Consider the following 27,759-nt stretch of genomic DNA (forward strand, 5'->3'; position numbering starts at 1 on the left):
TGAGGGCTCATTACACCAGAGGCATGGCCTCTTCAGTGGCCCTCCTTTCTGGGGTCCCCTTGCAGGATATCTGTGAGGCGGCTGGGTGGGCCACCCTGCACACCTTTATCAGATTTTACAGCCTGGATCTTCCTGCGACGCCTGGCGCTAGGGTGCTCCAGTCCTAGTTGTGCCCGGTCTCCGGCTTCACACTAGGGCAGGCGCTACCCTCGGTGTGGCCTAGTGGGTACTCATCCCCATTTCGTCGTTCCGACGCAGTGGGAAGTTCCCTCGATAAAGGGAACGGCTTGGGTTATGTATATAACCCTTGTTCCCTGAGAGGGAACGAGCACTGCGTCGCGCCGCCACACCTCGGCACGCCTGGAGCGCATGCTTCAGAGCAATAGCTGCCGCCATTACGCGCCGGCTGCCCTTTTATACTTCCGGGTACGCCGTCACAATGACGTCATCACGCACGCCAATCGGATTGTTCTAGTTTCTATTCAGACTTCAGAGTCGCTGATGCTTAGGGAGCATCCCCATTTCGTCGTTCCGACGCAGTGCTCGTTCCCTCTCAGGGAACAAGGGTTATATACATAACCCGAGCCGTTCTCCTCTGGCCTATTAACACACGGTGGAGGATTATTATTCTGGACACATTACAGCTCAGAAATCATATTAGATCGGAAAATTCACAATTTCAGGGTATCACGGAAGAGACGGTTTATTGAGGATGGCGTGCCGGGGAGGCAAATTCAGAGGAGAATTCAATCACCTTCAGCTTTCTGCCAAAGTCAACCCCATGGTCAGATTTAGATAAGAGACGAAACCATGGACGAAACAATGGATGAAGACGCAGCAGGTCCATCCTGTATGTGCCGACCCGTGATGTTCTGGAGTATGCGGCGTGTTTAACACAGTCAGGTTCAAATGTGGCTGCAAAAAATCCATTAAAACTCTAGCAGGGGTTTGTCAGAGCGTTGCCATTGTGCTATTGCCTTGTGGGAAAGTGAGAAATGTTAAATAAAGCAACATGGTAAAAAGATGACAATGACTTGATTTCACTCTCAATTCCCTTTTCATTCTCCAAGACATTAACATTTTTCATAACTCCATGCAGGACGTTTCTGTACATAAATGTAAGCACTGTGGCAGAAGTAATGCAATATTAAAATATGTATTCTTGTACTCTTGACACTCAAGTACTTTTAAAAGCAAGTACTTTAGTATTTTACTTAAGTAGACATCTGACTGTAGTACTTGTACTTGAGTAAAATTTAGCAAGCGGTATCTGTACTTTTACTCAAGTAATGAAGCTGTGTACTCTGTCCGCCTCTGGATATGGCCCAAGTAACCCCCCAAACAAAAGTCAAATGTTACATTGTTACGCTCGTCACTGTCAGATTGAGTGAGATGACCGATCAGATCAAAGAAGGCAGGCCGTACCGTAATTCCTACGCCTCACTTTAGCAGTGAAAGAGTGCGTCGTGAGAGGAAATAGCTAAACATTTAATATGCCAGCTGTCAAATATTGCTGATCATGAGCTGCTCGCACTTCACTACATCTTTTCCTTTCGAATCGTTTCGTTTAAAAGTGGACATTTCAAGCGTTCTATACACAGATTTCTTATGTGTGTGAGGAGAGTAGCTGCTGAGTTTGGGTTTATTTATGAGACACGCTCCAGTTCATGAGCAATGAAAGCGTGTCATGTCATGATTATAGTCTGCTATCTGCTTCTTATTTATTAAATCCAGACAATTGACCCAAGAAAGCTTTATTAAAATTAAGATACAATTAATACAAAACATTATATCAATCAATCAATCAATCAATCATCTTTATTGATATCGCTCTTCTCCAACACCGATTGTGTCAGAGCAGCTTCAGTGTTAAACAGGACAATACTGCAGCAGAATTAGATTTGGCAGATCAGGATTATAGTTTATAGGATTAAATTAGACCGTAGAAAATTAGAAGTTAATAATTAATTAATTTGATTTGTGTATTTAGTTGAATAACTTGGATCATAATTTTATTGTCCCCAGCTGAGCAAGCCAAAGGCGACATTATACTTAAAACGATGAATCTGTTGGTTTATGTTGGTTTCCAAATGGTGTTATATGGCACTAAAGTGGTTCTTTGGCTGGTAATCATAGGGGAACCACTTTAGGTGCCATATAGCACCTCAGTCATTTAAAGAACCACTGAAGCTCCAAGATTTGGTGCTATATGGCACTTAAAGTGGTTCCTCTATGATTAAGAGCACAGCAATAGTGTGTTACTGAATGATTCAGTGTTTGAATGAATCGGTTGAATCAAAGATTCAGTGACCTGTTCGTAAACGACTGCCTCATTCATGAACGAATCAGCCGTTTGAACGAACCAATGACTCAATGACTCACTCATTAAGACCTGCCGCCACCTGCTGGTGGTTTAGTTTCATGTTTAAACATTCTTTACAACGTTTCTTATTTGTGTTATATATATATATATTTAAAACAATCTCATAACATTATTTAATGCAGTTGTAATTTGTGTAAATTATTTAATTTGATTAGTATCAACCCTATAGCGTTATTCTAATTTAATGTATTGATCAAATTTAAGAATATAAAAGGAAAGCTGAAGCATGCTATATTTCAGATTAATCCTCATAAATATGAAGATTTAAACACATCAAAGCTGATGGAAATGTTCTTCTGGATATTGATATGTAACTCTGCAGATCGTCCTGATATTGTGAGTCAGAATGTAAACTGGGCAGCAGATGATAATCACGATTAGCCGACATTAACCCTAAACTAACTGAATTAAAACGCCACAGCCCATACTGCTTTCTTCTTTTTCATTATCAGAATATAGACATTAAGAGAATAAACTGTTATACAAGTACTTTTACTGTTAATACTTAAAGTACATTTCAAATCAAGTTGTCGTAGTTCTTCTACTTTCACTAAAGTAAATATGGCTCTGGTTATTTGAGCTTTTACTGAAGGGCTGAGATCCAGTCCTTCCTCCACCACTGCTGATATCCATAAACACAAACGGATACATTGATAAAAGCACATATACACACTTGCTATTGTCTATATGAGCATGACATGTTGTTTCAGTGACAGAAGTGAGCGGTAGTATTAATGTAATGAGGAGACTATAACATCTCACTGTCACTGATTATCATGAGCTCACAGCATTATGGGTAGAATCTCTCCTCAGCCTATCACAGCAGTTTCACTGATGATCCAGAATCAAACACAAACCCAAACCCAGCATAGAGCGGCTCAGTGAATGTGGCCTGGGCTGAGTGCATGAGGATCAGTGAGTCTCCAGAGACGCTGTAGAAGGACAGAGTTCCTGCTTCGAGATCCACATACACTCCTACTCTATTACCTCTACGGCTGAACACCTTTACAGGGAGACGAGTCTTTGCGTTATTGTGCCAGAATGAGTATCTGGAGGGAGAGCACTCCAAACTCCAGGACTGAGCATTAACTCCAAACTCACACTCATCACCCCATTCCTTCCTGCTGATGCTTTGATATGACACTGATATAGACACATATCCACTCCACTCCACCTCCCAGTAAGAGCGCTCACTCACTCTCTCTCTACTCAACACCTGAGAACAAAACTCAAATCTGTCCGGATGATCGGGATACGGCTGATCTGTGTCAGTGTAAGTAATCTCTCTGTTCCCCTCAGACAGAATGATCTCTTTATACGCTGTGTTCGGATCCAGAGTCAGCCGTTGGGAATCTGATGGAGAGAAACACACATCAGCATCAGGAATAATGACTCTGATCTCTTACAGCAGCTGAACTCTTCATAATCAGTATATCAGCAGCTCAGCTTAATCCTCCTTCACATCATCAGCTCTACAACTCTTCCGTCATGTTTCCTCTTCTCCAGGAAGAGCATGAACACACTCAGGAGATTATCTGCTGGAGATCTCAGTGACTTACATTGGAGGAGGTCGCTCCTGGTCACGGGATCTGTGGAAATCAACAGACATGAAGAGTGAGATTATCATATCAGAGAAAATGATCCTGCATCCATTGCTAACACACGTCCTCCAACACTGAAGATATTTAGAGAAATGTTCCTGCTGTTCTCAGAGCCCAGATCCTGACTCAAGCACTACTGAGGGTTTGACACTATTGACATGTCACCATATTTGATCTGGCTTCTGTGGACATCAACTGATCACAGATTGGACTGAAGAGAGAACACGACTCAGATTTCACTTTATTTATCATAAAGTCCTCGAATCGCTTCATAAGACTTTGATTAAACATCTAGAGATGACTTTATGTGTAAGCAGCGATACAGTATGCAATTATAATTACGGCTTTAAATGATGAGCGGCACAGTAGAAGCCAGGAGAGCCATAATCACATTTAGTGTGTGTGTGTGTGATGGGTAGGTTTAGGGGCAGTGTGTGTGTGTGTGTGTGTGTGTGTGTGTGTGTGTGTGTGTGTGTGTGTGTGTGTGTGTGTGTGTGTGTGTCTGTCTGTCTGTGTGTGTGTGTGTGTGTGTGTGTCTGTCTGTGTGTGTGTGTGTGTGTGTGTGTGTGTGTGTACAGTGGGGTTGATTAGCGTGACTGAGGAGCAGCCATAGACGTAAAGGATGCAAACAGAAATGGGGAAAGAAAAGGGCTAACATTAGCATTTCTATTCTGAAACAAGTCACGTTATATAGCCTATATAAGCTGCCATTTTTTCTGTTTAACTTTTATTAGACTCCAGGTTAAAATAAACGAAAAGGGCGTTTTTACACTGAGCACGTTTGCTGCAGTCCAAGTCCGAGCGCGATAGTGGTCCGTGTATTTTTTGATAGTTTGTTTTCCAATTTGAAATGAAATAAACAGAAACGAGAATTTTTTTTAAAAAACAGAAAAACAAGGTCTGACCAGGTTAAAAGTATAGTTTTGAAGGCTGAGTTTGTGAATATGAGCCTGATGCTTAATGTACTGGGAAATGAGCTCTGACCAGGACAGCGATATCTGCTTAAATGAAACCCTTCCAATTTCTAAAAGGAAACGAAACACTTTATTTTATTCCTTTCTAATTGATATTAAAATATTAATAGTGGCAGTTAGAGGCCCATCCAGATATATAGTTCGCTAAAGACCCGAATATATAATAATGATTGGCAAAACATTAATGCATTTAAGGATTATGTGCTAGAAAAAGTATAAAGCATTATTTATTTATTTTTTAGAAAACATAAGGTATAATATTTAACATTATACTGTTGGTGATAAAATAATTCAGAAAAAGTATATGACTCACCTTTATCTGCTCGGTTCCCTGTACTTTTCTGAAAGACAAATTTGATTCTAATTAACACCTAACATGGGTAATAATGGCATAAGTGTATAAAGCTGGGATGCACCGAATATTCAGCCACCGAAAATTTTCGGCTGAAAATGGCCCAAAAGGGCATTTTCGGTTTTTGGCCGAAATACTATTATCACTGAAACAATACGGCAGAAATGTTGTGATGACGCAAACAGAAACCTCGACCTGCACGTGCTTGTCTGAAGCAACATGTCTGCGATGTGGATGTATTTCAGTATATCTGAGAAAGTCCCACTGATAGCGATTTGCAAAATATGTAGTGCCAAAATTTCAAGAGGGGATGCATCTGCAAAGACTTTCTCCACGTCGGTTTAATTTATCACCTGAAATCCAAACATTCCAATCTATATATATATATCTATCAATACTGCTATCTCAAACATAGAGAGGCTTCTTCGTGATCTCAACTAACAGATCCTGCAAAAAAGCGAAAAATCACCCATTTTGATAAAAAACTCGCTTTTTTCTCATTTTGCTCGAAAGTAGTGCTGCCGACTTGTGTCCCTGGTTTCCGTGACGAGTTACATATGACAGAAGTGATAGAAGAGAGCCAGCTGAAGGGAATACAGTGCTTGGCCCACACACTACATCTGGCTGCGAAAGAGGGACTGTTGTCTCAACGCAGCGTAAAGTTCCCCTCTTGTTTCATGTAGTTACAGGGTAAGTGTGAATCTGCTGCTGTAAATTAAAGTGGTGTTTGTTCTCCTCTTGTTTCATGTAGTTACAGGGTAAGTATGAATCTGGGGCTGTAAATTAAAGTGGTGTTTGTTCTCCTCTTGTTTCATGTAGTTACAGGGTAAGTGTGAATCTGTGGCTGTAAATTAAAGTGGTGTTTGTTCTCCTCTTGTTTCATGTAGTTACAGGGTAAGTGTGAATCTGCTGCTGTAAATTAAAGTGGTGTTTGTTCTCCTCTTGTTTCATGTAGTTACAGGGTAAGTGTGAATCTGCTGCTGTAAATTAAAGTGGTGTTTGTTCTCCTCTTGTTTCATGTAGATACAGGGTAAGTGTGAATCTGCTGCTGTAAATTAAAGTGGTGTTTGTTCTCCTCTTGTTTCATGTAGTTACAGGGTAAGTGTGAATCTGCTGCTGTAAATTAAAGTGGTGTTTGTTCTCCTCTTGTTTCATGTAGTTACAGGGTAAGTGTGAATCTGGGGCTGTAAATTAAAGTGGTGTTTGTTCTCCTCTTGTTTCATGTAGATACAGGGTAAGTGTGAATCTGCTGCTGTAAATTAAAGTGGTGTTTGTTCTCCTCTTGTTTCATGTAGTTACAGGGTAAGTGTGAATCTGCTGCTGTAAATTAAAGTGGTGTTTGTTCTCCTCTTGTTTCATGTAGTTACAGGGTAAGTGTGAATCTGGGGCTGTAAATTAAAGTGGTGTTTGTTCTCCTCTTGTTTCATGTAGTTACAGGGTAAGTGTGAATCTGGGGCTGTAAATTAAAGTGGTGTTTGTTCTCCTCTTGTTTCATGTAGTTACAGGGTAAGTGTGAATCTGCTGCTGTAAATTAAAGTGGTGTTTGTTCCCCTCTTGTTTCATGTAGTTACAGGGTAAGTGTGAATCTGCGGCTGTAAATTAAAGTGGTGTTTGTTCCCCTCTTGTTTCATGTAGTTACAGGGTAAGTGTGAATCTGGGGCTGTAAATTAAAGTGGTGGTTGTGCTCCTCTTGTTTCATGTAGTTACAGGGTAAGTGTGAATCTGCTGCTGTAAATTAAAGTGGTGTTTGTTCTCCTCTTGTTTCATGTAGTTACAGGGTAAGTATGAATCTGCTGCTGTAAATTAAAGTGGTGTTTGTTCTCCTCTTGTTTCATGTAGTTACAGGGTAAGTGTGAATCTGCGGCTGTAAATTAAAGTGGTGTTTGTTCCCCTCTTGTTTCATGTAGCTACAGGGTAAGTGTGAATCTGCTGCTGTAAATTAAAGTGGTGTTTGTTCTCCTCTTGTTTCATGTAGTTACAGGGTAAGTGTGAATCTGTGGCTGTAAATTAAAGTGGTGTTTGTTCCCCTCTTGTTTCATGTAGTTACAGGGTAAGTGTAAATCTGGGGCTGTAAATTAAAGTGGTGTTTGTTCTCCTCTTGTTTCATGTAGTTACAGGGTAAGTGTGAATCTGGGGCTGTAAATTAAAGTGGTGTTTGTTCTCCTCTTGTTTCATGTAGTTACAGGGTAAGTGTGAATCTGGGTCTGTAAATTAAAGTGGTGTTTGTTCTCCTCTTGTTTCATGTAGTTACAGGGTAAGTGTGAATCTGCTGCTGTAAATTAAAGTGGTGTTTGTTCCCCTCTTGTTTCATGTAGTTACAGGGTAAGTGTGAATCTGGGGCTGTAAATTAAAGTGGTGTTTGTTCTCCTCTTGTTTCATGTAGTTACAGGGTAAGTGTGAATCTGGGGCTGTAAATTAAAGTGGTGTTTGTTCTCCTCTTGTTTCATGTAGTTAGAGGGTAAGTGTGAATCTGGGGCTGTAAATTAAAGTGGTGTTTGTTCTCCTCTTGTTTCATGTAGTTACAGGGTAAGTGTGAATCTGGGGCTGTAAATTAAAGTGGTGTTTGTTCTCCTCTTGTTTCATGTAGTTACAGGGTAAGTGTGAATCTGGGTCTGTAAATTAAAGTGGTGTTTGTTCCCCTCTTGTTTCATGTAGTTACAGGGTAAGTGTGAATCTGGGCTGTAAATTAAAGTGGTGTTTGTTCTCCTCTTGTTTCATGTAGTTACAGGGTAAGTGTGAATCTGCGGCTGTAAATGAAAGTGGTGTTTGTTCCCCTCTTGTTTCATGTAGTTACAGGGTAAGTGTGAATCTGCTGCTGTAAATTAAAGTGGTGTTTGTTCTCCTCTTGTTTCATGTAGTTACAGGGTAAGTGTGAATCTGGGGCTGTAAATTAAAGTGGTGTTTGTTCTCCTCTTGTTTCATGTAGTTACAGGGTAAGTGTGAATCTGCTGCTGTAAATTAAAGTGGTGTTTGTTCCCCTCTTGTTTCATGTAGTTACAGGGTAAGTGTGAATCTGCTGGCTGTAAATTAAAGTGGTGTTTTTTTCCCCTCTTGTTTCATGTAGTTACAGGGTAAGTGTGAATCTGGGCTGTAAATTAAAGTGGTGTTTGTTCTCCTCTTGTTTCATGTAGTTACAGGGTAAGTGTGAATCTGCTGCTGTAAATTAAAGTGGTGTTTGTTCCCCTCTTGTTTCATGTAGTTACAGGGTAAGTGTGAATCTGGGGCTGTAAATTAAAGTGGTGTTTGTTCTCCTCTTGTTTCATGTAGTTACAGGGTAAGTGTGAATCTGCTGCTGTAAATTAAAGTGGTGTGTGTTCTCCTCTTGTTTCATGTAGTTACAGGGTAAGTGTGAATCTGCTGCTGTAAATTAAAGTGGTGTGTGTTCTCCTCTTGTTTCATGTAGTTACAGGGTAAGTGTGAATCTGGGGCTGTAAATTAAAGTGGTGTTTGTTCTCCTCTTGTTTCATGTAGTTACAGGGTAAGTGAGAATCTGGGGCTGTAAATTAAAGTGGTGTTTGTTCCCCTCTTGTTTCATGTAGTTACAGGGTAAGTGAGAATCTGGGGCTGTAAATTAAAGTGGTGTTTGTTCTCCTCTTGTTTCATGTAGTTACAGGGTAAGTGTGAATCTGCTGCTCTAAATTAAAGTGGTGTTTGTTCTCCTCTTGTTTCATGTAGCTACAGGGTAAGTGTGAATCTGCTGCTGTAAATTAAAGTGGTGTTTGTTCTCCTCTTGTTTCATGTAGCTACAGGGTAAGTGTGAATCTGCTGCTGTAAATTAAAGTGGTGTTTGTTCCCCTCTTGTTTCATGTAGTTACAGGGTAAGTGTGAATCTGCTGCTGTAAATTAAAGTGGTGTTTGTTCCCCTCTTGTTTCATGTAGTTACAGGGTAAGTGTGAATCTGCTGCTGTAAATTAAAGTGGTGTTTGTTCTCCTCTTGTTTCATGTAGTTACAGGGTAAGTGTGAATCTGGGGCTGTAAATTAAAGTGGTGTTTGTTCCCCTCTTGTTTCATGTAGTTACAGGGTAAGTGTGAATCTGCTGCTGTAAATTAAAGTGGTGATTATTCTCCTCTTGTTTCATGTAGTTACAGGGTAAGTGTGAATCTGTGGCTGTAAATTAAAGTGGTGTTTGTTCCCATCTTGTTTCATGTAGTTACAGGGTAAGTGTGAATCTGGGGCTGTAAATTAAAGTGGTGTTTGTTCCCCTCTTGTTTCATGTAGTTACAGGGTAAGTGTGAATCTGGGGCTGTAAATTAAAGTGGTGTTTGTTCCCCTCTTGTTTCATGTAGTTACAGGGTAAGTGTGAATCTGCGGCTGTAAATTAAAGTGGTGTTTGTTCTCCTCTTGTTTCATGTAGTTACAGGGTAAGTGTGAATCTGCTGCTGTAAATTAAAGTGGTGTTTGTTCTCCTCTTGTTTCATGTAGTTACAGGGTAAGTGTGAATCTGCTGCTGTAAATTAAAGTGGTGTTTGTTCTCCTCTTGTTACATGTAGTTACAGGGTAAGTGTGAATCTGCCGCTATAAATTAAAGTGGTGTTTGTTCCCCTCTTGTTTCATGTAGTTACAGGGTAAGTGTGAATCTGGGGCTGTAAATTAAAGTGGTGTTTGTTCTCCTCTTGTTTCATGTAGCTACAGGGTAAGTGTGAATCTGCTGCTGTAAATTAAAGTGGTGTTTGTTCTCCTCTTGTTTCATGTAGTTACAGGGTAAGTGTGAATCTGTGGCTGTAAATTAAAGTGGTGTTTGTTCTCCTCTTGTTTCATGTAGTTACAGGGTAAGTGTGAATCTGCGGCTGTAAATTAAAGTGGTGTTTGTTCTCCTCTTGTTTCATGTAGTTACAGGGTAAGTGTGAATCTGCTGCTGTAAATTAAAGTGGTGTTTGTTCTCCTCTTGTTTCATGTAGATACAGGGTAAGTGTGAATCTGCTGCTGTAAATTAAAGTGGTGTTTGTTCTCCTCTTGTTTCATGTAGTTACAGGGTAAGTGTGAATCTGCTGCTGTAAATTAAAGTGGTGTTTGTTCTCCTCTTGTTTCATGTAGTTACAGGGTAAGTGTGAATCTGGGGCTGTAAATTAAAGTGGTGTTTGTTCTCCTCTTGTTTCATGTAGATACAGGGTAAGTGTGAATCTGGGGCTGTAAATTAAAGTGGTGTTTGTTCTCCTCTTGTTTCATGTAGTTACAGGGTAAGTGTGAATCTGGGGCTGTAAATTAAAGTGGTGTTTGTTCTCCTCTTGTTTCATGTAGTTACAGGGTAAGTGTGAATCTGGGGCTGTAAATTAAAGTGGTGTTTGTTCCCCTCTTGTTTCATGTAGTTACAGGGTAAGTGTGAATCTGCTGCTGTAAATTAAAGTGGTGTTTGTTCCCCTCTTGTTTCATGTAGTTACAGGGTAAGTGTGAATCTGCGGCTGTAAATTAAAGTGGTGTTTGTTCCCCTCTTGTTTCATGTAGTTACAGGGTAAGTGTGAATCTGGGGCTGTAAATTAAAGTGGTGGTTGTGCTCCTCTTGTTTCATGTAGTTACAGGGTAAGTGTGAATCTGCTGCTGTAAATTAAAGTGGTGTTTGTTCTCCTCTTGTTTCATGTAGTTACAGGGTAAGTATGAATCTGCTGCTGTAAATTAAAGTGGTGTTTGTTCTCCTCTTGTTTCATGTAGTTACAGGGTAAGTGTGAATCTGCGGCTGTAAATTAAAGTGGTGTTTGTTCCCCTCTTGTTTCATGTAGCTACAGGGTAAGTGTGAATCTGCTGCTGTAAATTAAAGTGGTGTTTGTTCTCCTCTTGTTTCATGTAGTTACAGGGTAAGTGTGAATCTGTGGCTGTAAATTAAAGTGGTGTTTGTTCCCCTCTTGTTTCATGTAGTTACAGGGTAAGTGTGAATCTGGGGCTGTAAATTAAAGTGGTGTTTGTTCTCCTCTTGTTTCATGTAGTTACAGGGTAAGTGTGAATCTGCTGCTGTAAATTAAAGTGGTGTTTGTTCCCCTCTTGTTTCATGTAGTTACAGGGTAAGTGTGAATCTGGGGCTGTAAATTAAAGTGGTGTTTGTTCTCCTCTTGTTTCATGTAGTTACAGGGTAAGTGTGAATCTGGGTCTGTAAATTAAAGTGGTGTTTGTTCCCCTCTTGTTTCATGTAGTTACAGGGTAAGTGTGAATCTGGGCTGTAAATTAAAGTGGTGTTTGTTCTCCTCTTGTTTCATGTAGTTACAGGGTAAGTGTGAATCTGCGGCTGTAAATGAAAGTGGTGTTTGTTCCCCTCTTGTTTCATGTAGTTACAGGGTAAGTGTGAATCTGCTGCTGTAAATTAAAGTGGTGTTTGTTCTCCTCTTGTTTCATGTAGTTACAGGGTAAGTGTGAATCTGGGGCTGTAAATTAAAGTGGTGTTTGTTCTCCTCTTGTTTCATGTAGTTACAGGGTAAGTGTGAATCTGCTGCTGTAAATTAAAGTGGTGTTTGTTCCCCTCTTGTTTCATGTAGTTACAGGGTAGGTGTGAATCTGCTGGCTGTAAATTAAAGTGGTGTTTTTTTCCCCTCTTGTTTCATGTAGTTACAGGGTAAGTGTGAATCTGTGGCTGTAAATTAAAGTGGTGTTTGTTCTCCTCTTGTTTCATGTAGTTACAGGGTAAGTGTGAATCTGCTGCTGTAAATTAAAGTGGTGTTTGTTCCCCTCTTGTTTCATGTAGTTACAGGGTAGGTGTGAATCTGCTGGCTGTAAATTAAAGTGGTGTTTTTTTCCCCTCTTGTTTCATGTAGTTACAGGGTAAGTGTGAATCTGGGGCTGTAAATTAAAGTGGTGTTTGTTCCCCTCTTGTTTCATGTAGTTACAGGGTAAGTGTGAATCTGGGCTGTAAATTAAAGTGGTGTTTGTTCTCCTCTTGTTTCATGTAGTTACAGGGTAAGTGTGAATCTGTGGCTGTAAATTAAAGTGGTGTTTGTTCTCCTCTTGTTTCATGTAGTTACAGGGTAAGTGTGAATCTGTGGCTGTAAATTAAAGTGGTGTTTGTTCTCCTCTTGTTTCATGTAGTTACAGGGTAAGTGTGAATCTGGGCTGTAAATTAAAGTGGTGTTTGTTCCCCTCTTGTTTCATGTAGTTACAGGGTAAGTGTGAATCTGCTGCTGTAAATTAAAGTGGTGTTTGTTCTCCTCTTGTTTCATGTAGTTACAGGGTAAGTGTGAATCTGGGGCTGTAAATTAAAGTGGTGTTTGTTCTCCTCTTGTTTCATGTAGTTACAGGGTAAGTGTGAATCTGCTGCTGTAAATTAAAGTGGTGTTTGTTCTCCTCTTGTTTCATGTAGTTACAGGGTAAGTGTGAATCTGGGGCTGTAAATTAAAGTGGTGTTTGTTCTCCTCTTGTTTCATGTAGTTACAGGGTAAGTGTGAATCTGCTGCTGTAAATTAAAGTGGTGTGTGTTCTCCTCTTGTTTCATGTAGTTACAGGGTAAGTGTGAATCTGCTGCTGTAAATTAAAGTGGTGTTTGTTCCCCTCTTGTTTCATGTAGTTACAGGGTAAGTGTGAATCTGGGGCTGTAAATTAAAGTGGTGTTTGTTCTCCTCTTGTTTCATGTAGTTACAGGGTAAGTGAGAATCTGGGGCTGTAAATTAAAGTGGTGTTTGTTCCCCTCTTGTTTCATGTAGTTACAGGGTAAGTGTGAATCTGGGGCTGTAAATTAAAGTGGTGTTTGTTCTCCTCTTGTTTCATGTAGTTACAGGGTAAGTGTGAATCTGCTGCTCTAAATTAAAGTGGTGTTTGTTCTCCTCTTGTTTCATGTAGCTACAGGGTAAGTGTGAATCTGCTGCTGTAAATTAAAGTGGTGTTTGTTCTCCTCTTGTTTCATGTAGTTACAGGGTAAGTGTGAATCTGCTGCTGTAAATTAAAGTGGTGTTTGTTCCCCTCTTGTTTCATGTAGTTACAGGGTAAGTGTGAATCTGCTGCTGTAAATTAAAGTGGTGTTTGTTCTCCTCTTGTTTCATGTAGTTACAGGGTAAGTGTGAATCTGGGGCTGTAAATTAAAGTGGTGTTTGTTCCCCTCTTGTTTCATGTAGTTACAGGGTAAGTGTGAATCTGCTGCTGTAAATTAAAGTGGTGATTATTCTCCTCTTGTTTCATGTAGTTACAGGGTAAGTGTGAATCTGTGGCTGTAAATTAAAGTGGTGTTTGTTCCCATCTTGTTTCATGTAGTTACAGGGTAAGTGTGAATCTGGGGCTGTAAATTAAAGTGGTGTTTGTTCCCCTCTTGTTTCATGTAGTTACAGGGTAAGTGTGAATCTGGGGCTGTAAATTAAAGTGGTGTTTGTTCCCCTCTTGTTTCATGTAGTTACAGGGTAAGTGTGAATCTGCGGCTGTAAATTAAAGTGGTGTTTGTTCTCCTCTTGTTTCATGTAGTTACAGGGTAAGTGTGAATCTGCTGCTGTAAATTAAAGTGGTGTTTGTTCTCCTCTTGTTTCATGTAGTTACAGGGTAAGTGTGAATCTGCTGCTGTAAATTAAAGTGGTGTTTGTTCTCCTCTTGTTACATGTAGTTACAGGGTAAGTGTGAATCTGGGGCTGTAAATTAAAGTGGTGTTTGTTCCCCTCTTGTTTCATGTAGTTAGAGGGTAAGTGTGAATCTGCTGCTGTAAATTAAAGTGGTGTTTGTTCCCCTCTTGTTTCATGTAGTTACAGGGTAAGTGTGAATCTGCTGCTGTAAATTAAAGTGGTGTTTGTTCTCCTCTTGTTTCATGTAGTTACAGGGTAAGTATGAATCTGCTGCTGTAAATTAAAGTGGCGTTTGTTCTCCTCTTGTTTCATGTAGTTACAGGGTAAGTGTGAATCTGGGGCTGTAAATTAAAGTGGTGTTTGTTCTCCTCTTGTTTCATGTAGTTACAGGGTAAGTGTGAATCTGCTGCTGTAAATTAAAGTGGTGTTTGTTCTCCTCTTGTTTCATGTAGTTACAGGGTAAGTGTGAATCTGCTGCTGTAAATTAAAGTGGTGTTTGTTCTCCTCTTGTTACATGTAGTTACAGGGTAAGTGTGAATCTGGGGCTGTAAATTAAAGTGGTGTTTGTTCTCCTCTTGTTTCATGTAGTTACAGGGTAAGTGTGAATCTGCTGCTGTAAATTAAAGTGGTGTTTGTTCTCCTCTTGTTTCATGTAGTTAGAGGGTAAGTGTGAATCTGCTGCTGTAAATTAAAGTGGTGTTTGTTCTCCTCTTGTTTCATGTAGTTACAGGGTAAGTGTGAATCTGCTGCTGTAAATTAAAGTGGTGTTTGTTCTCCTCTTGTTTCTTGTAGTTACAGGGTAAGTGTGAATCTGGGGCTGTAAATTAAAGTGGTGTTTGTTCCCCTCTTGTTTCATGTAGTTACAGGGTAAGTGTGAATCTGCTGCTGTAAATTAAAGTGGTGTTTGTTCCCCTCTTGTTTCATGTAGTTACAGGGTAAGTGTGAATCTGGGGCTGTAAATTAAAGTGGTGTTTGTTCCCCTCTTGTTTCATGTAGTTACAGGGTAAGTGTGAATCTGCTGCTGTAAATTAAAGTGGTGATTATTCTCCTCTTGTTTCATGTAGTTACAGGGTAAGTGTGAATCTGCGGCTGTAAATTAAAGTGGTGTTTGTTCCCATCTTGTTTCATGTAGTTACAGGGTAAGTGTGAATCTGGGGCTGTAAATTAAAGTGGTGTTTGTTCCCCTCTTGTTTCATGTAGTTACAGGGTAAGTGTGAATCTGGGGCTGTAAATTAAAGTGGTGTTTGTTCCCATCTTGTTTCATGTAGTTACAGGGTAAGTGTGAATCTGGGGCTGTAAATTAAAGTGGTGTTTGTTCCCCTCTTGTTTCATGTAGTTACAGGGTAAGTGTGAATCTGGGGCTGTAAATTAAAGTGGTGTTTGTTCTCCTCTTGTTTCATGTAGTTACAGGGTAAGTGTGAATCTGCTGCTGTAAATTAAAGTGGTGTTTGTTCTCCTCTTGTTTCATGTAGTTACAGGGTAAGTATGAATCTGCTGCTGTAAATTAAAGTGGTGTTTGTTCTCCTCTTGTTTCATGTAGTTACAGGGTAAGTGTGAATCTGGGGCTGTAAATTAAAGTGGTGTTTGTTCTCCTCTTGTTTCATGTAGTTACAGGGTAAGTGTGAATCTGGGGCTGTAAATTAAAGTGGTGTTTGTTCTCCTCTTGTTTCATGTAGTTACAGGGTAAGTGTGAATCTGCTGCTGTAAATTAAAGTGGTGTTTGTTCTCCTCTTGTTTCATGTAGTTACAGGGTAAGTATGAATCTGCTGCTGTAAATTAAAGTGGTGTTTGTTCTCCTCTTGTTTCATGTAGTTACAGGGTAAGTGTGAATCTGGGGCTGTAAATTAAAGTGGTGTTTGTTCTCCTCTTGTTTCATGTAGTTACAGGGTAAGTGTGAATCTGGGGCTGTAAATTAAAGTGGTGTTTGTTCCCATCTTGTTTCATGTAGTTACAGGGTAAGTATGAATCTGCTGCTGTAAATTAAAGTGGTGTTTGTTCTCCTCTTGTTTCATGTAGTTACAGGGTAAGTGTGAATCTGGGGCTGTAAATTAAAGTGGTGTTTGTTCTCCTCTTGTTTCATGTAGTTACAGGGTAAGTATGAATCTGCTGCTGTAAATTAAAGTGGTGTTTGTTCTCCTCTTGTTTCATGTAGTTACAGGGTAAGTGTGAATCTGTGGCTGTAAATTAAAGTGGTGTTTGTTCCCATCTTGTTTCATGTAGTTACAGGGTAAGTGTGAATCTGTGGCTGTAAATTAAAGTGGTGTTTGTTCCCATCTTGTTTCATGTAGTTACAGGGTAAGTGTGAATCTGCGGCTGTAAATTAAAGTGGTGTTTGTTCTCCTCTTGTTTCATGTAGTTACAGGGTAAGTGTGAATCTGCAGCTGTAAATTAAAGTGGTGTTTGTTCCCATCTTGTTTCATGTAGTTACAGGGTAAGTGTGAATCTGCTGCTGTAAATTAAAGTGGTGTTTGTTCTCCTCTTGTTTCATGTAGTTACAGGGTAAGTGTGAATCTGCTGCTGTAAATTAAAGTGGTGTTTGTTCTCCTCTTGTTTCATGTAGTCACAGGGTAAGTGTGAATCTGCTGCTGTAAATTAAAGTGGTGTTTGTTCTCCTCTTGTTTCATGTAGTTACAGGGTAAGTGTGAATCTGTGGCTGTAAATTAAAGTGGTGTTTGTTCCCCTCTTGTTTCATGTAGTTACAGGGTAAGTGTGAATCTGGGGCTGTAAATTAAAGTGGTGTTTGTTCTCCTCTTGTTTCATGTAGTTACAGGGTAAGTGTGAATCTGCTGCTGTAAATTAAAGTGGTGTTTGTTCTCCTCTTGTTTCATGTAGTTACAGGGTAAGTGTGAATCTGGGGCTGTAAATTAAAGTGGTGTTTGTTCTCCTCTTGTTTCATGTAGTTACAGGGTAAGTGTGAATCTGGGGCTGTAAATTAAAGTGGTGTTTGTTCTCCTCTTGTTTCATATAGTTACAGGGTAAGTGTGAATCTGGGGCTGTAAATTAAAGTGGTGTTTGTTCTCCTCTTGTTTCATGTAGTTACAGGGTAAGTGTGAATCTGGGGCTGTAAATTAAAGTGGTGTTTGTTCTCCTCTTGTTTCATGTAGTTACAGGGTAAGTGAGAATCTGGGGCTGTAAATTAAAGTGGTGTTTGTTCTCCTCTTGTTTCATGTAGTTACAGGGTAAGTGTGAATCTGGGGCTGTAAATTAAAGTGGTGTTTGTTCTCCTCTTGTTTCATGTAGTTACAGGGTAAGTGTGAATCTGCAGCTGTAAATTAAAGTGGTGTTTGTTCTCCTCTTGTTTCATGTAGTTACAGGGTAAGTGTGAATCTGGGGCTGTAAATTAAAGTGGTGTTTGTTCTCCTCTTGTTTCATGTAGTTAGAGGGTAAGTGTGAATCTGTGGCTGTAAATTAAAGTGGTGTTTGTTCTCCTCTTGTTTCATGTAGTTACAGGGTAAGTGTGAATCTGTGGCTGTAAATTAAAGTGGTGTTTGTTCTCCTCTTGTTTCATGTAGTTACAGGGTAAGTGTGAATCTGTGGCTGTAAATTAAAGTGGTGTTTGTTCCCCTCTTGTTTCATGTAGTTACAGGGTAAGTGTGAATCTGGGGCTGTAAATTAAAGTGGTGTTTGTTCTCCTCTTGTTTCATGTAGTTACAGGGTAAGTGTGAATCTGCTGCTGTAAATTAAAGTGGTGTTTGTTCTCCTCTTGTTTCATGTAGTTACAGGGTAAGTGTGAATCTGCTGCTGTAAATTAAAGTGGTGTTTGTTCTCCTCTTGTTTCATGTAGTTACAGGGTAAGTGTGAATCTGCTGCTGTAAATTAAAGTGGTGTTTGTTCTCCTCTTGTTTCATGTAGTTACAGGGTAAGTGTGAATCTGTGGCTGTAAATTAAAGTGGTGTTTGTTCTCCTCTTGTTTCATGTAGATACAGGGTAAGTGTGAATCTGGGGCTGTAAATTAAAGTGGTGTTTGTTCTCCTCTTGTTTCATGTAGTTACAGGGTAAGTGAGAATCTGGGGCTGTAAATTAAAGTGGTGTTTGTTCTCCTCTTGTTTCATGTAGTTACAGGGTAAGTGTGAATCTGCTGCTGTAAATTAAAGTGGTGTTTGTTCTCCTCTTGTTTCATGTAGTTACAGGGTAAGTGTGAATCTGCTGCTGTAAATTAAAGTGGTGTTTGTTCTCCTCTTGTTTCATGTGGTACAGGGTAAGTGTGAATCTGGGGCTGTAAATTAAAGTGGTGTTTGTTCTCCTCTTGTTTCATGTAGCTACAGGGTAAGTGTGAATCTGGGGCTGTAAATTAAAGTGGTGTTTGTTCTCCTCTTGTTTCATGTAGTTACAGGGTAATTGTGAATCTGCTGCTGTAAATTAAAGTGGTGTTTGTTCTCCTCTTGTTTCATGTAGTTACAGGGTAAGTGTGAATCTGCTGCTGTAAATTAAAGTGGCAATTGTTCTCCTCTTGTTTCATGTAGTTACAGGGTAAATGTGAATCTGGGGCTGTAAATTAAAGTGGTGATTATTCTCCTCTTGTTTCATGTAGCTACAGGGTAAGTGTGAATCTGGGGCTGTAAATTAAAGTGGTGTTTGTTCTCCTCTTGTTTCATGTAGTTACAGGGTAATTGTGAATCTGCTGCTGTAAATTAAAGTGGTGTTTGTTCTCCTCTTGTTTCATGTAGTTACAGGGTAAGTGTGAATCTGGGGCTGTAAATTAAAGTGGTGTTTGTTCTCCTCTTGTTTCATGTAGTTACAGGGTAAGTGTGAATCTGCTGCTGTAAATTAAAGTGGTGTTTGTTCTCCTCTTGTTTCATGTAGCTACAGGGTAAGTGTGAATCTGTGGCTGTAAATTAAAGTGGTGTTTGTTCCCATCTTGTTTCATGTAGTTACAGGGTAAGTGTGAATCTGCTGCTGTAAATTAAAGTGGTGTTTGTTCCCCTCTTGTTTCATGTAGTTACAGGGTAAGTGTGAATCTGCTGCTGTAAATTAAAGTGGTGTTTGTTCTCCTCTTGTTTCATGTAGTTAGAGGGTAAGTGTGAATCTGCTGCTGTAAATTAAAGTGGTGTTTGTTCTCCTCTTGTTTCATGTAGTTACAGGGTAAGTGTAAATCTGGGGCTGTAAATTAAAGTGGTGTTTGTTCTCCTCTTGTTTCATGTAGTTACAGGGTAAGTGTGAATCTGGGGCTGTAAATTAAAGTGGTGTTTGTTCTCCTCTTGTTTCATGTAGTTACAGGGTAAGTGTGAATCTGGGGCTGTAAATTAAAGTGGTGTTTGTTCTCCTCTTGTTTCATGTAGTTACAGGGTAAGTGTGAATCTGGGGCTGTAAATTAAAGTGGTGTTTGTTCTCCTCTTGTTTCATGTAGTTACAGGGTAAGTGTGAATCTGGGGCTGTAAATTAAAGTGGTGTTTGTTCCCCTCTTGTTTCATGTAGTTACAGGGTAAGTGTGAATCTGCTGCTCTAAATTAAAGTGGTGTTTGTTCTCCTCTTGTTTCATGTAGTTAGAGGGTAAGTGTGAATCTGCTGCTGTAAATTAAAGTGGTGTTTGTTCTCCTCTTGTTTCATGTAGTTACAGGGTAAGTGTGAATCTGCTGCTGTAAATTAAAGTGGTGTTTGTTCTCCTCTTGTTTCATGTAGTTACAGGGTAAGTGTGAATCTGGGGCTGTAAATTAAAGTGGTGTTTGTTCTCCTCTTGTTTCATGTAGTTAGAGGGTAAGTGTGAATCTGCTGCTGTAAATTAAAGTGGTGTTTGTTCTCCTCTTGTTTCATGTAGTTAGAGGGTAAGTGTGAATCTGCTGCTGTAAATTAAAGTGGTGTTTGTTCTCCTCTTGTTTCATATAGTTACAGGGTAAGTGTGAATCTGGGGCTGTAAATTAAAGTGGTGTTTGTTCTCCTCTTGTTTCATGTAGTTAGAGGGTAAGTGTGAATCTGCTGCTGTAAATTAAAGTGGTGTTTGTTCTCCTCTTGTTTCATGTAGTTACAGGGTAAGTGTGAATCTGTGGCTGTAAATTAAAGTGGTGTTTGTTCTCCTCTTGTTTCATGTAGTTACAGGGTAAGTGTGAATCTGCTGCTCTAAATTAAAGTGGTGTTTGTTCTCCTCTTGTTTCATGTAGTTACAGGGTAAGTGTGAATCTGCAGCTGTAAATTAAAGTGGTGTTTGTTCTCCTCTTGTTTCATGTAGTTACAGGGTAAGTGTGAATCTGCTGCTGTAAATTAAAGTGGTGTTTGTTCTCCTCTTGTTTCATGTAGTTACAGGGTAAGTGTGAATCTGCAGCTGTAAATTAAAGTGGTGTTTGTTCTCCTCTTGTTTCATGTAGTTACAGGGTAAGTGTGAATCTGGGGCTGTAAATTAAAGTGGTGTTTGTTCTCCTCTTGTTTCATGTAGTTACAGGGTAAGTGTGAATCTGCGGCTGTAAATTAAAGTGGTGTTTGTTCTCCTCTTGTTTCATGTAGTTACAGGGTAAGTGTGAATCTGGGTCTGTAAATTAAAGTGGTGTTTGTTCTCCTCTTGTTTCATGTAGTTACAGGGTAAGTGTGAATCTGGGGCTGTAAATTAAAGTGGTGTTTGTTCCCCTCTTGTTTCATGTAGTTACAGGGTAAGTGTGAATCTGCGGCTGTAAATTAAAGTGGTGTTTGTTCTCCTCTTGTTTCATGTAGTTACAGGGTAAGTGTGAATCTGCTGCTGTAAATTAAAGTGGTGTTTGTTCTCCTCTTGTTTCATGTAGTTACAGGGTAAGTGTGAATCTGGGTCTGTAAATTAAAGTGGTGTTTGTTCTCCTCTTGTTTCATGTAGTTACAGGGTAAGTGTGAATCTGGGGCTGTAAATTAAAGTGGTGTTTGTTCTCCTCTTGTTTCATGTAGTTACAGGGTAAGTGTGAATCTGTGGCTGTAAATTAAAGTGGTGTTTGTTCTCCTCTTGTTTCATGTAGTTACAGGGTAAGTGTGAATCTGGGGCTGTAAATTAAAGTGGTGTTTGTTCTCCTCTTGTTTCATGTAGTTAGAGGGTAAGTGTGAATCTGGGGCTGTAAATTAAAGTGGTGTTTGTTCCCCTCTTGTTTCATGTAGTTACAGGGTAAGTGTGAATCTGTGGCTGTAAATTAAAGTGGTGTTTGTTCTCCTCTTGTTTCATGTAGTTACAGGGTAAGTGTGAATCTGCTGCTGTAAATTAAAGTGGTGTTTGTTCTCCTCTTGTTTCATGTAGTTACAGGGTAAGTGTGAATCTGGGTCTGTAAATTAAAGTGGTGTTTGTTCTCCTCTTGTTTCATGTAGTTACAGGGTAAGTGTGAATCTGTGGCTGTAAATTAAAGTGGTGTTTGTTCCCATCTTGTTTCATGTAGATACAGGGTAAGTGTGAATCTGGGCTGTAAATTAAAGTGGTGTTTGTTCCCATCTTGTTTCATGTAGATACAGGGTAAGTGTGAATCTGGGCTGTAAATTAAAGTGGTGTTTGTTCCCCTCTTGTTTCATGTAGTTACAGGGTAAGTGTGAATCTGGGGCTGTAAATTAAAGTGGTGTTTGTTCTCCTCTTGTTTCATGTAGTTACAGGGTAAGTGTGAATCTGGGGCTGTAAATTAAAGTGGTGTTTGTTCTCCTCTTGTTTCATGTAGTTACAGGGTAAGTGTGAATCTGCTGCTGTAAATTAAAGTTGTGTTTGATCTCCTCTTGTTTCATGTAGTTACAGGGTAAGTGTGAATCTGCTGCTGTAAATTAAAGTGGTGTTTGTTCCCCTCTTGTTTCATGTAGTTACAGGGTAAGTGTGAATCTGCTGCTGTAAATTAAAGTGGTATTTGTTCTCCTCTTGTTTCATGTAGTTACAGGGTAAGTGTGAATCTGAGGCTGTAAATTAAAGTGGTGTTTGTTCTCCTCTTGTTTCATGTAGTTACAGGGTAAGTGTGAATCTGGGGCTGTAAATTAAAGGGGTGTTTGTTCCCATCTTGTTTCATGTAGATACAGGGTAAGTGTGAATCTGGGCTGTAAATTAAAGTGGTGTTTGTTCCCATCTTGTTTCATGTAGATACAGGGTAAGTGTGAATCTGGGCTGTAAATTAAAGTGGTGTTTGTTCTCCTCTTGTTTCATGTAGTTACAGGGTAAGTGTGAATCTGCCGCTATAAATTAAAGTGGTGTTTGTTCTCCTCTTGTTTCATGTAGTTACAGGGTAAGTGTGAATCTACGGCTGTAAATTAAAGTGGTGTTTGTTCCCCTCTTGTTTCATGTAGTTACAGGGTAAGTGTGAATCTGGGGCTGTAAATTAAAGTGGTGTTTGTTCTCCTCTTGTTTCATGTAGTTACAGGGTAAGTGTGAATCTGAGGCTGTAAATTAAAGTGGTGTTTGTTCTCCTCTTGTTTCATGTAGTTACAGGGTAAGTGTGAATCTGGGGCTGTAAATTAAAGTGGTGTTTGTTCCCCTCTTGTTTCATGTAGTTACAGGGTAAGTGTGAATCTGCTGCTGTAAATTAAAGTGGTGTTTGTTCTCCTCTTGTTTCATGTAGTTACAGGGTAAGTGTGAATCTGTGGCTGTAAATTAAAGTGGTGTTTGTTCTCCTCTTGTTTCATGTAGTTAGAGGGTAAGTGTGAATCTGCTGCTGTAAATTAAAGTGGTGTTTGTTCTCCTCTTGTTTCATGTAGTTACAGGGTAAGTGTGAATCTGGGGCTGTAAATTAAAGTGGTGTTTGTTCTCCTCTTGTTTCATGTAGTTAGAGGGTAAGTGTGAATCTGTGGCTGTAAATTAAAGTGGTGTTTGTTCTCCTCTTGTTTCATGTAGTTACAGGGTAGGTGTGAATCTGGGGCTGTAAATTAAAGTGGTGTTTGTTCTCCTCTTGTTTCATGTAGTTACAGGGTAAGTGTGAATCTGTGGCTGTAAATTAAAGTGGTGTTTGTTCTCCTCTTGTTTCATGTAGTTACAGGGTAAGTGTGAATCTGTGGCTGTAAATTAAAGTGGTGTTTGTTCTCCTCTTGTTTCATGTAGTTACAGGGTAAGTGTGAATCTGGGGCTGTAAATTAAAGTGGTGTTTGTTCTCCTCTTGTTTCATGTAGTTAGAGGGTAAGTGTGAATCTGGGGCTGTAAATTAAAGTGGTGTTTGTTCTCCTCTTGTTTCATGTAGTTACAGGGTAAGTGTGAATCTGCTGCTGTAAATTAAAGTGGTGTTTGTTCCCCTCTTGTTTCATGTAGTTACAGGGTAAGTGTGAATCTGTGGCTGTAAATTAAAGTGGTGTTTGTTCTCCTCTTGTTTCATGTAGTTACAGGGTAAGTGTGAATCTGCTGCTGTAAATTAAAGTGGTGTTTGTTCTCCTCTTGTTTCATGTAGTTACAGGGTAAGTGTGAATCTGCTGCTGTAAATTAAAGTGGTGTTTGTTCTCCTCTTGTTTCATGTAGTTACAGGGTAAGTGTGAATCTGGGTCTGTAAATTAAAGTGGTGTTTGTTCTCCTCTTGTTTCATGTAGTTACAGGGTAAGTGTGAATCTGGGGCTGTAAATTAAAGTGGTGTTTGTTCGCCTCTTGTTTCATGTAGTTACAGGGTAAGTGTGAATCTGGGGCTGTAAATTAAAGTGGTGTTTGTTCCCATCTTGTTTCGTTTCATGTAGTTAGAGGGTAAGTGTGAATCTGCTGCTGTAAATTAAAGTGGTGTTTGTTCTCCTCTTGTTTCATGTAGTTACAGGGTAAGTGTGAATCTGAGGCTGTAAATTAAAGTGGTGTTTGTTCTCCTCTTGTTTCATGTAGTTACAGGGTAAGTGTGAATCTGGGTCTGTAAATTAAAGTGGTGTTTGTTCTCCTCTTGTTTCATGTAGTTACAGGGTAAGTGTGAATCTGGGGCTGTAAATTAAAGTGGTGTTTGTTCTCCTCTTGTTTCATGTAGTTACAGGGTAAGTGTGAATCTGCTGCTGTAAATTAAAGTGGTGTTTGTTCTCCTCTTGTTTCATGTAGTTAGAGGGTAAGTGTGAATCTGCTGCTGTAAATTAAAGTGGTGTTTGTTCTCCTCTTGTTTCATGTAGTTAGAGGGTAAGTATGAATCTGCTGCTGTAAATTAAAGTGGTGTTTGTTCTCCTCTTGTTTCATGTAGTTACAGGGTAAGTGTGAATCTGGGGCTGTAAATTAAAGTGGTGTTTGTTCTCCTCTTGTTTCATGTAGTTAGAGGGTAAGTGTGAATCTGCTGCTCTAAATTAAAGTGGTGTTTGTTCTCCTCTTGTTTCATGTAGTTAGAGGGTAAGTGTGAATCTGCTGCTGTAAATTAAAGTGGCGTTTGTTCTCCTCTTGTTTCATGTAGTTACAGGGTAAGTGTGAATCTGCTGCTGTAAATTAAAGTGGTGTTTGTTCTCCTCTTGTTTCATGTAGTTACAGGGTAAGTGTGAATCTGGGGCTGTAAATTAAAGTGGTGTTTGTTCTCCTCTTGTTTCATGTAGTTAGAGGGTAAGTGTGAATCTGCTGCTGTAAATTAAAGTGGTGTTTGTTCTCCTCTTGTTTCATGTAGTTACAGGGTAAGTGTGAATCTGTGGCTGTAAATTAAAGTGGTGTTTGTTCTCCTCTTGTTTCATGTAGTTACAGGGTAAGTGTGAATCTGGGTCTGTAAATTAAAGTGGTGTTTGTTCTCCTCTTGTTTCATGTAGTTACAGGGTAAGTGTGAATCTGCTGCTGTAAATTAAAGTGGTGTTTGTTCTCCTCTTGTTTCATGTAGCTACAGGGTAAGTGTGAATCTGGGGCTGTAAATTAAAGTGGTGTTTGTTCTCCTCTTGTTTCATGTAGCTACAGGGTAAGTGTGAATCTGGGGCTGTAAATTAAAGTGGTGTTTGTTCTCCTCTTGTTTCATGTAGTTACAGGGTAAGTGTGAATCTGGGGCTGTAAATTAAAGTGGTGTTTGTTCTCCTCTTGTTTCATGTAGTTACAGGGTAAGTGTGAATCTGGGGCTGTAAATTAAAGTGGTGTTTGTTCTCCTCTTGTTTCATGTAGTTACAGGGTAAGTGTGAATCTGTGGCTGTAAATTAAAGTGGTGTTTGTTCTCCTCTTGTTTCATGTAGTTACAGGGTAAGTGTAAATCTGCGGCTGTAAATTAAAGTGGTGTTTGTTCTCCTCTTGTTTCATGTAGTTACAGGGTAAGTGTGAATCTGGGGCTGTAAATTAAAGTGGTGTTTGTTCTCCTCTTGTTTCATGTAGTTACAGGGTAAGTGTGAATCTGGGGCTGTAAATTAAAGTGGTGTTTGTTCTCCTCTTGTTTCATGTAGTTACAGGGTAAGTGTGAATCTGGGGCTGTAAATTAAAGTGGTGTTTGTTCTCCTCTTGTTTCATGTAGTTAGAGGGTAAGTGTGAATCTGCTGCTGTAAATTAAAGTGGTGTTTGTTCTCCTCTTGTTTCATGTAGTTACAGGGTAAGTGTGAATCTGCTGCTGTAAATTAAAGTGGTGTTTGTTCTCCTCTTGTTTCATGTAGTTACAGGGTAAGTGTGAATCTGTGGCTGTAAATTAAAGTGGTGTTTGTTCCCATCTTGTTTCATGTAGTTACAGGGTAAGTGTGAATCTGCTGCTGTAAATTAAAGTGGTGTTTGTTCCCCTCTTGTTTCATGTAGTTACAGGGTAAGTGTGAATCTGTGGCTGTAAATTAAAGTGGTGTTTGTTCCCATCTTGTTTCATGTAGTTACAGGGTAAGTGTGAATCTGTGGCTGTAAATTAAAGTGGTGTTTGTTCTCCTCTTGTTTCATGTAGTTACAGGGTAAGTGTGAATCTGGGCTGTAAATTAAAGTGGTGTTTGTTCCCATCTTGTTTCATGTAGATACAGGGTAAGTGTGAATCTGGGCTGTAAATTAAAGTGGTGTTTGTTCTCCTCTTGTTTCATGTAGTTACAGGGTAAGTGTGAATCTGGGCTGTAAATTAAAGTGGTGTTTGTTCCCATCTTGTTTCATGTAGTTACAGGGTAAGTGTGAATCTGTGGCTGTAAATTAAAGTGGTGTTTGTTCTCCTCTTGTTTCATGTAGTTACAGGGTAAGTGTGAATCTGGGCTGTAAATTAAAGTGGTGTTTGTTCCCATCTTGTTTCATGTAGTTACAGGGTAAGTGTGAATCTGGGGCTGTAAATTAAAGTGGTGTTTGTTCTCCTCTTGTTTCATGTAGTTACAGGGTAAGTGTGAATCTGGGCTGTAAATTAAAGTGGTGTTTGTTCCCCTCTTGTTTCATGTAGTTACAGGGTAAGTGTGAATCTGGGCTGTAAATTAAAGTGGTGTTTGTTCTCCTCTTGTTTCATGTAGTTACAGGGTAAGTGTGAATCTGCTGCTGTAAATTAAAGTGGTGTTTGTTCTCCTCTTGTTTCATGTAGTTACAGGGTAAGTGTGAATCTGGGCTGTAAATTAAAGTGGTGTTTGTTCTCCTCTTGTTTCATGTAGTTACAGGGTAAGTGTGAATCTGGGCTGTAAATTAAAGTGGTGTTTGTTCTCCTCTTGTTTCATGTAGTTACAGGGTAAGTGTGAATCTGGGGCTGTAAATTAAAGTGGTGTTTGTTCTCCTCTTGTTTCATGTAGATACAGGGTAAGTGTGAATCTGGGCTGTAAATTAAAGTGGTGTTTGTTCCCCTCTTGTTTCATGTAGTTACAGGGTAAGTGTGAATCTGCTGCTGTAAATTAAAGTGGTGTTTGTTCTCCTCTTGTTTCATGTAGTTACAGGGTAAGTGTGAATCTGCTGCTGTAAATTAAAGTGGTGTTTGTTCTCCTCTTGTTTCATGTAGTTACAGGGTAAGTGTGAATCTGGGGCTGTAAATTAAAGTGGTGTTTGTTCTCCTCTTGTTTCATGTAGTTACAGGGTAAGTGTGAATCTGCTGCTGTAAATTAAAGTTGTGTTTGATCTCCTCTTGTTTCATGTAGTTACAGGGTAAGTGTGAATCTGCTGCTGTAAATTAAAGTGGTGTTTGTTCCCCTCTTGTTTCATGTAGTTACAGGGTAAGTGTGAATCTGCTGCTGTAAATTAAAGTGGTATTTGTTCTCCTCTTGTTTCATGTAGTTACAGGGTAAGTGTGAATCTGAGGCTGTAAATTAAAGTGGTGTTTGTTCTCCTCTTGTTTCATGTAGTTACAGGGTAAGTGTGAATCTGCTGCTGTAAATTAAAGTGGTGTTTGTTCCCCTCTTGTTTCATGTAGATACAGGATAAGTGTGAATCTGCTGCTGTAAATTAAAGTGGTGTTTGTTCTCCTCTTGTTTCATGTAGTTACAGGGTAAGTGTGAATCTGGGGCTGTAAATTAAAGTGGTGTTTGTTCTCCTCTTGTTTCATGTAGTTACAGGGTAAGTGTGAATCTGCCGCTATAAATTAAAGTGGTGTTTGTTCTCCTCTTGTTTCATGTAGTTACAGGGTAAGTGTGAATCTGGGGCTGTAAATTAAAGTGGTGTTTGTTCTCCTCTTGTTTCATGTAGTTACAGGGTAAGTGTGAATCTGAGGCTGTAAATTAAAGTGGTGTTTGTTCTCCTCTTGTTTCATGTAGTTACAGGGTAAGTGTGAATCTGGGGCTGTAAATTAAAGTGGTGTTTGTTCCCCTCTTGTTTCATGTAGTTACAGGGTAAGTGTGAATCTGCTGCTGTAAATTAAAGTGGTGTTTGTTCTCCTCTTGTTTCATGTAGTTACAGGGTAAGTGTGAATCTGAGGCTGTAAATTAAAGTGGTGTTTGTTCTCCTCTTGTTTCATGTAGTTACAGGGTAAGTGTGAATCTGGGGCTGTAAATTAAAGTGGTGTTTGTTCTCCTCTTGTTTCATGTAGTTACAGGGTAAGTGTGAATCTGGGCTGTAAATTAAAGTGGTGTTTGTTCCCCTCTTGTTTCATGTAGTTACAGGGTAAGTGTGAATCTGGGGCTGTAAATTAAAGTGGTGTTTGTTCTCCTCTTGTTTCATGTAGTTAGAGGGTAAGTGTGAATCTGCTGCTGTAAATTAAAGTGGTGTTTGTTCTCCTCTTGTTTCATGTAGTTACAGGGTAAGTGTGAATCTGGGGCTGTAAATTAAAGTGGTGTTTGTTCTCCTCTTGTTTCATGTAGTTACAGGGTAAGTGT

The 27,759-nt window shown here is 39.5% G+C and overlaps 1 protein-coding gene across 1 annotated transcript in view; it reads right to left on the bottom strand.

Moving 5' to 3' along the window:
• Positions 1 to 1,823: 1,823 nt before the first annotated feature.
• Positions 1,824 to 27,759, bottom strand: part of LOC137090005 (uncharacterized) — a 55,673-nt gene continuing 29,737 nt past the window's right edge. Inside the window, exons 4-6 of the mRNA XM_067453652.1 lie at positions 5,272 to 5,299; positions 3,943 to 3,972; positions 1,824 to 3,736 (exon numbers count right to left, since the gene is read on the bottom strand). Of these exons, the coding sequence (XP_067309753.1) occupies positions 3,201 to 3,736; positions 3,943 to 3,972; positions 5,272 to 5,299 (594 nt within the window). The 3' untranslated portion in view covers positions 1,824 to 3,200. The remainder of the gene's footprint in view (positions 3,737 to 3,942; positions 3,973 to 5,271; positions 5,300 to 27,759) is intronic.

This window comes from Pseudorasbora parva, chromosome 2 (assembly GCF_024679245.1).
Source record: "Pseudorasbora parva isolate DD20220531a chromosome 2, ASM2467924v1, whole genome shotgun sequence".
Taxonomy (NCBI): Eukaryota; Metazoa; Chordata; class Actinopteri; order Cypriniformes; family Gobionidae; genus Pseudorasbora; species Pseudorasbora parva.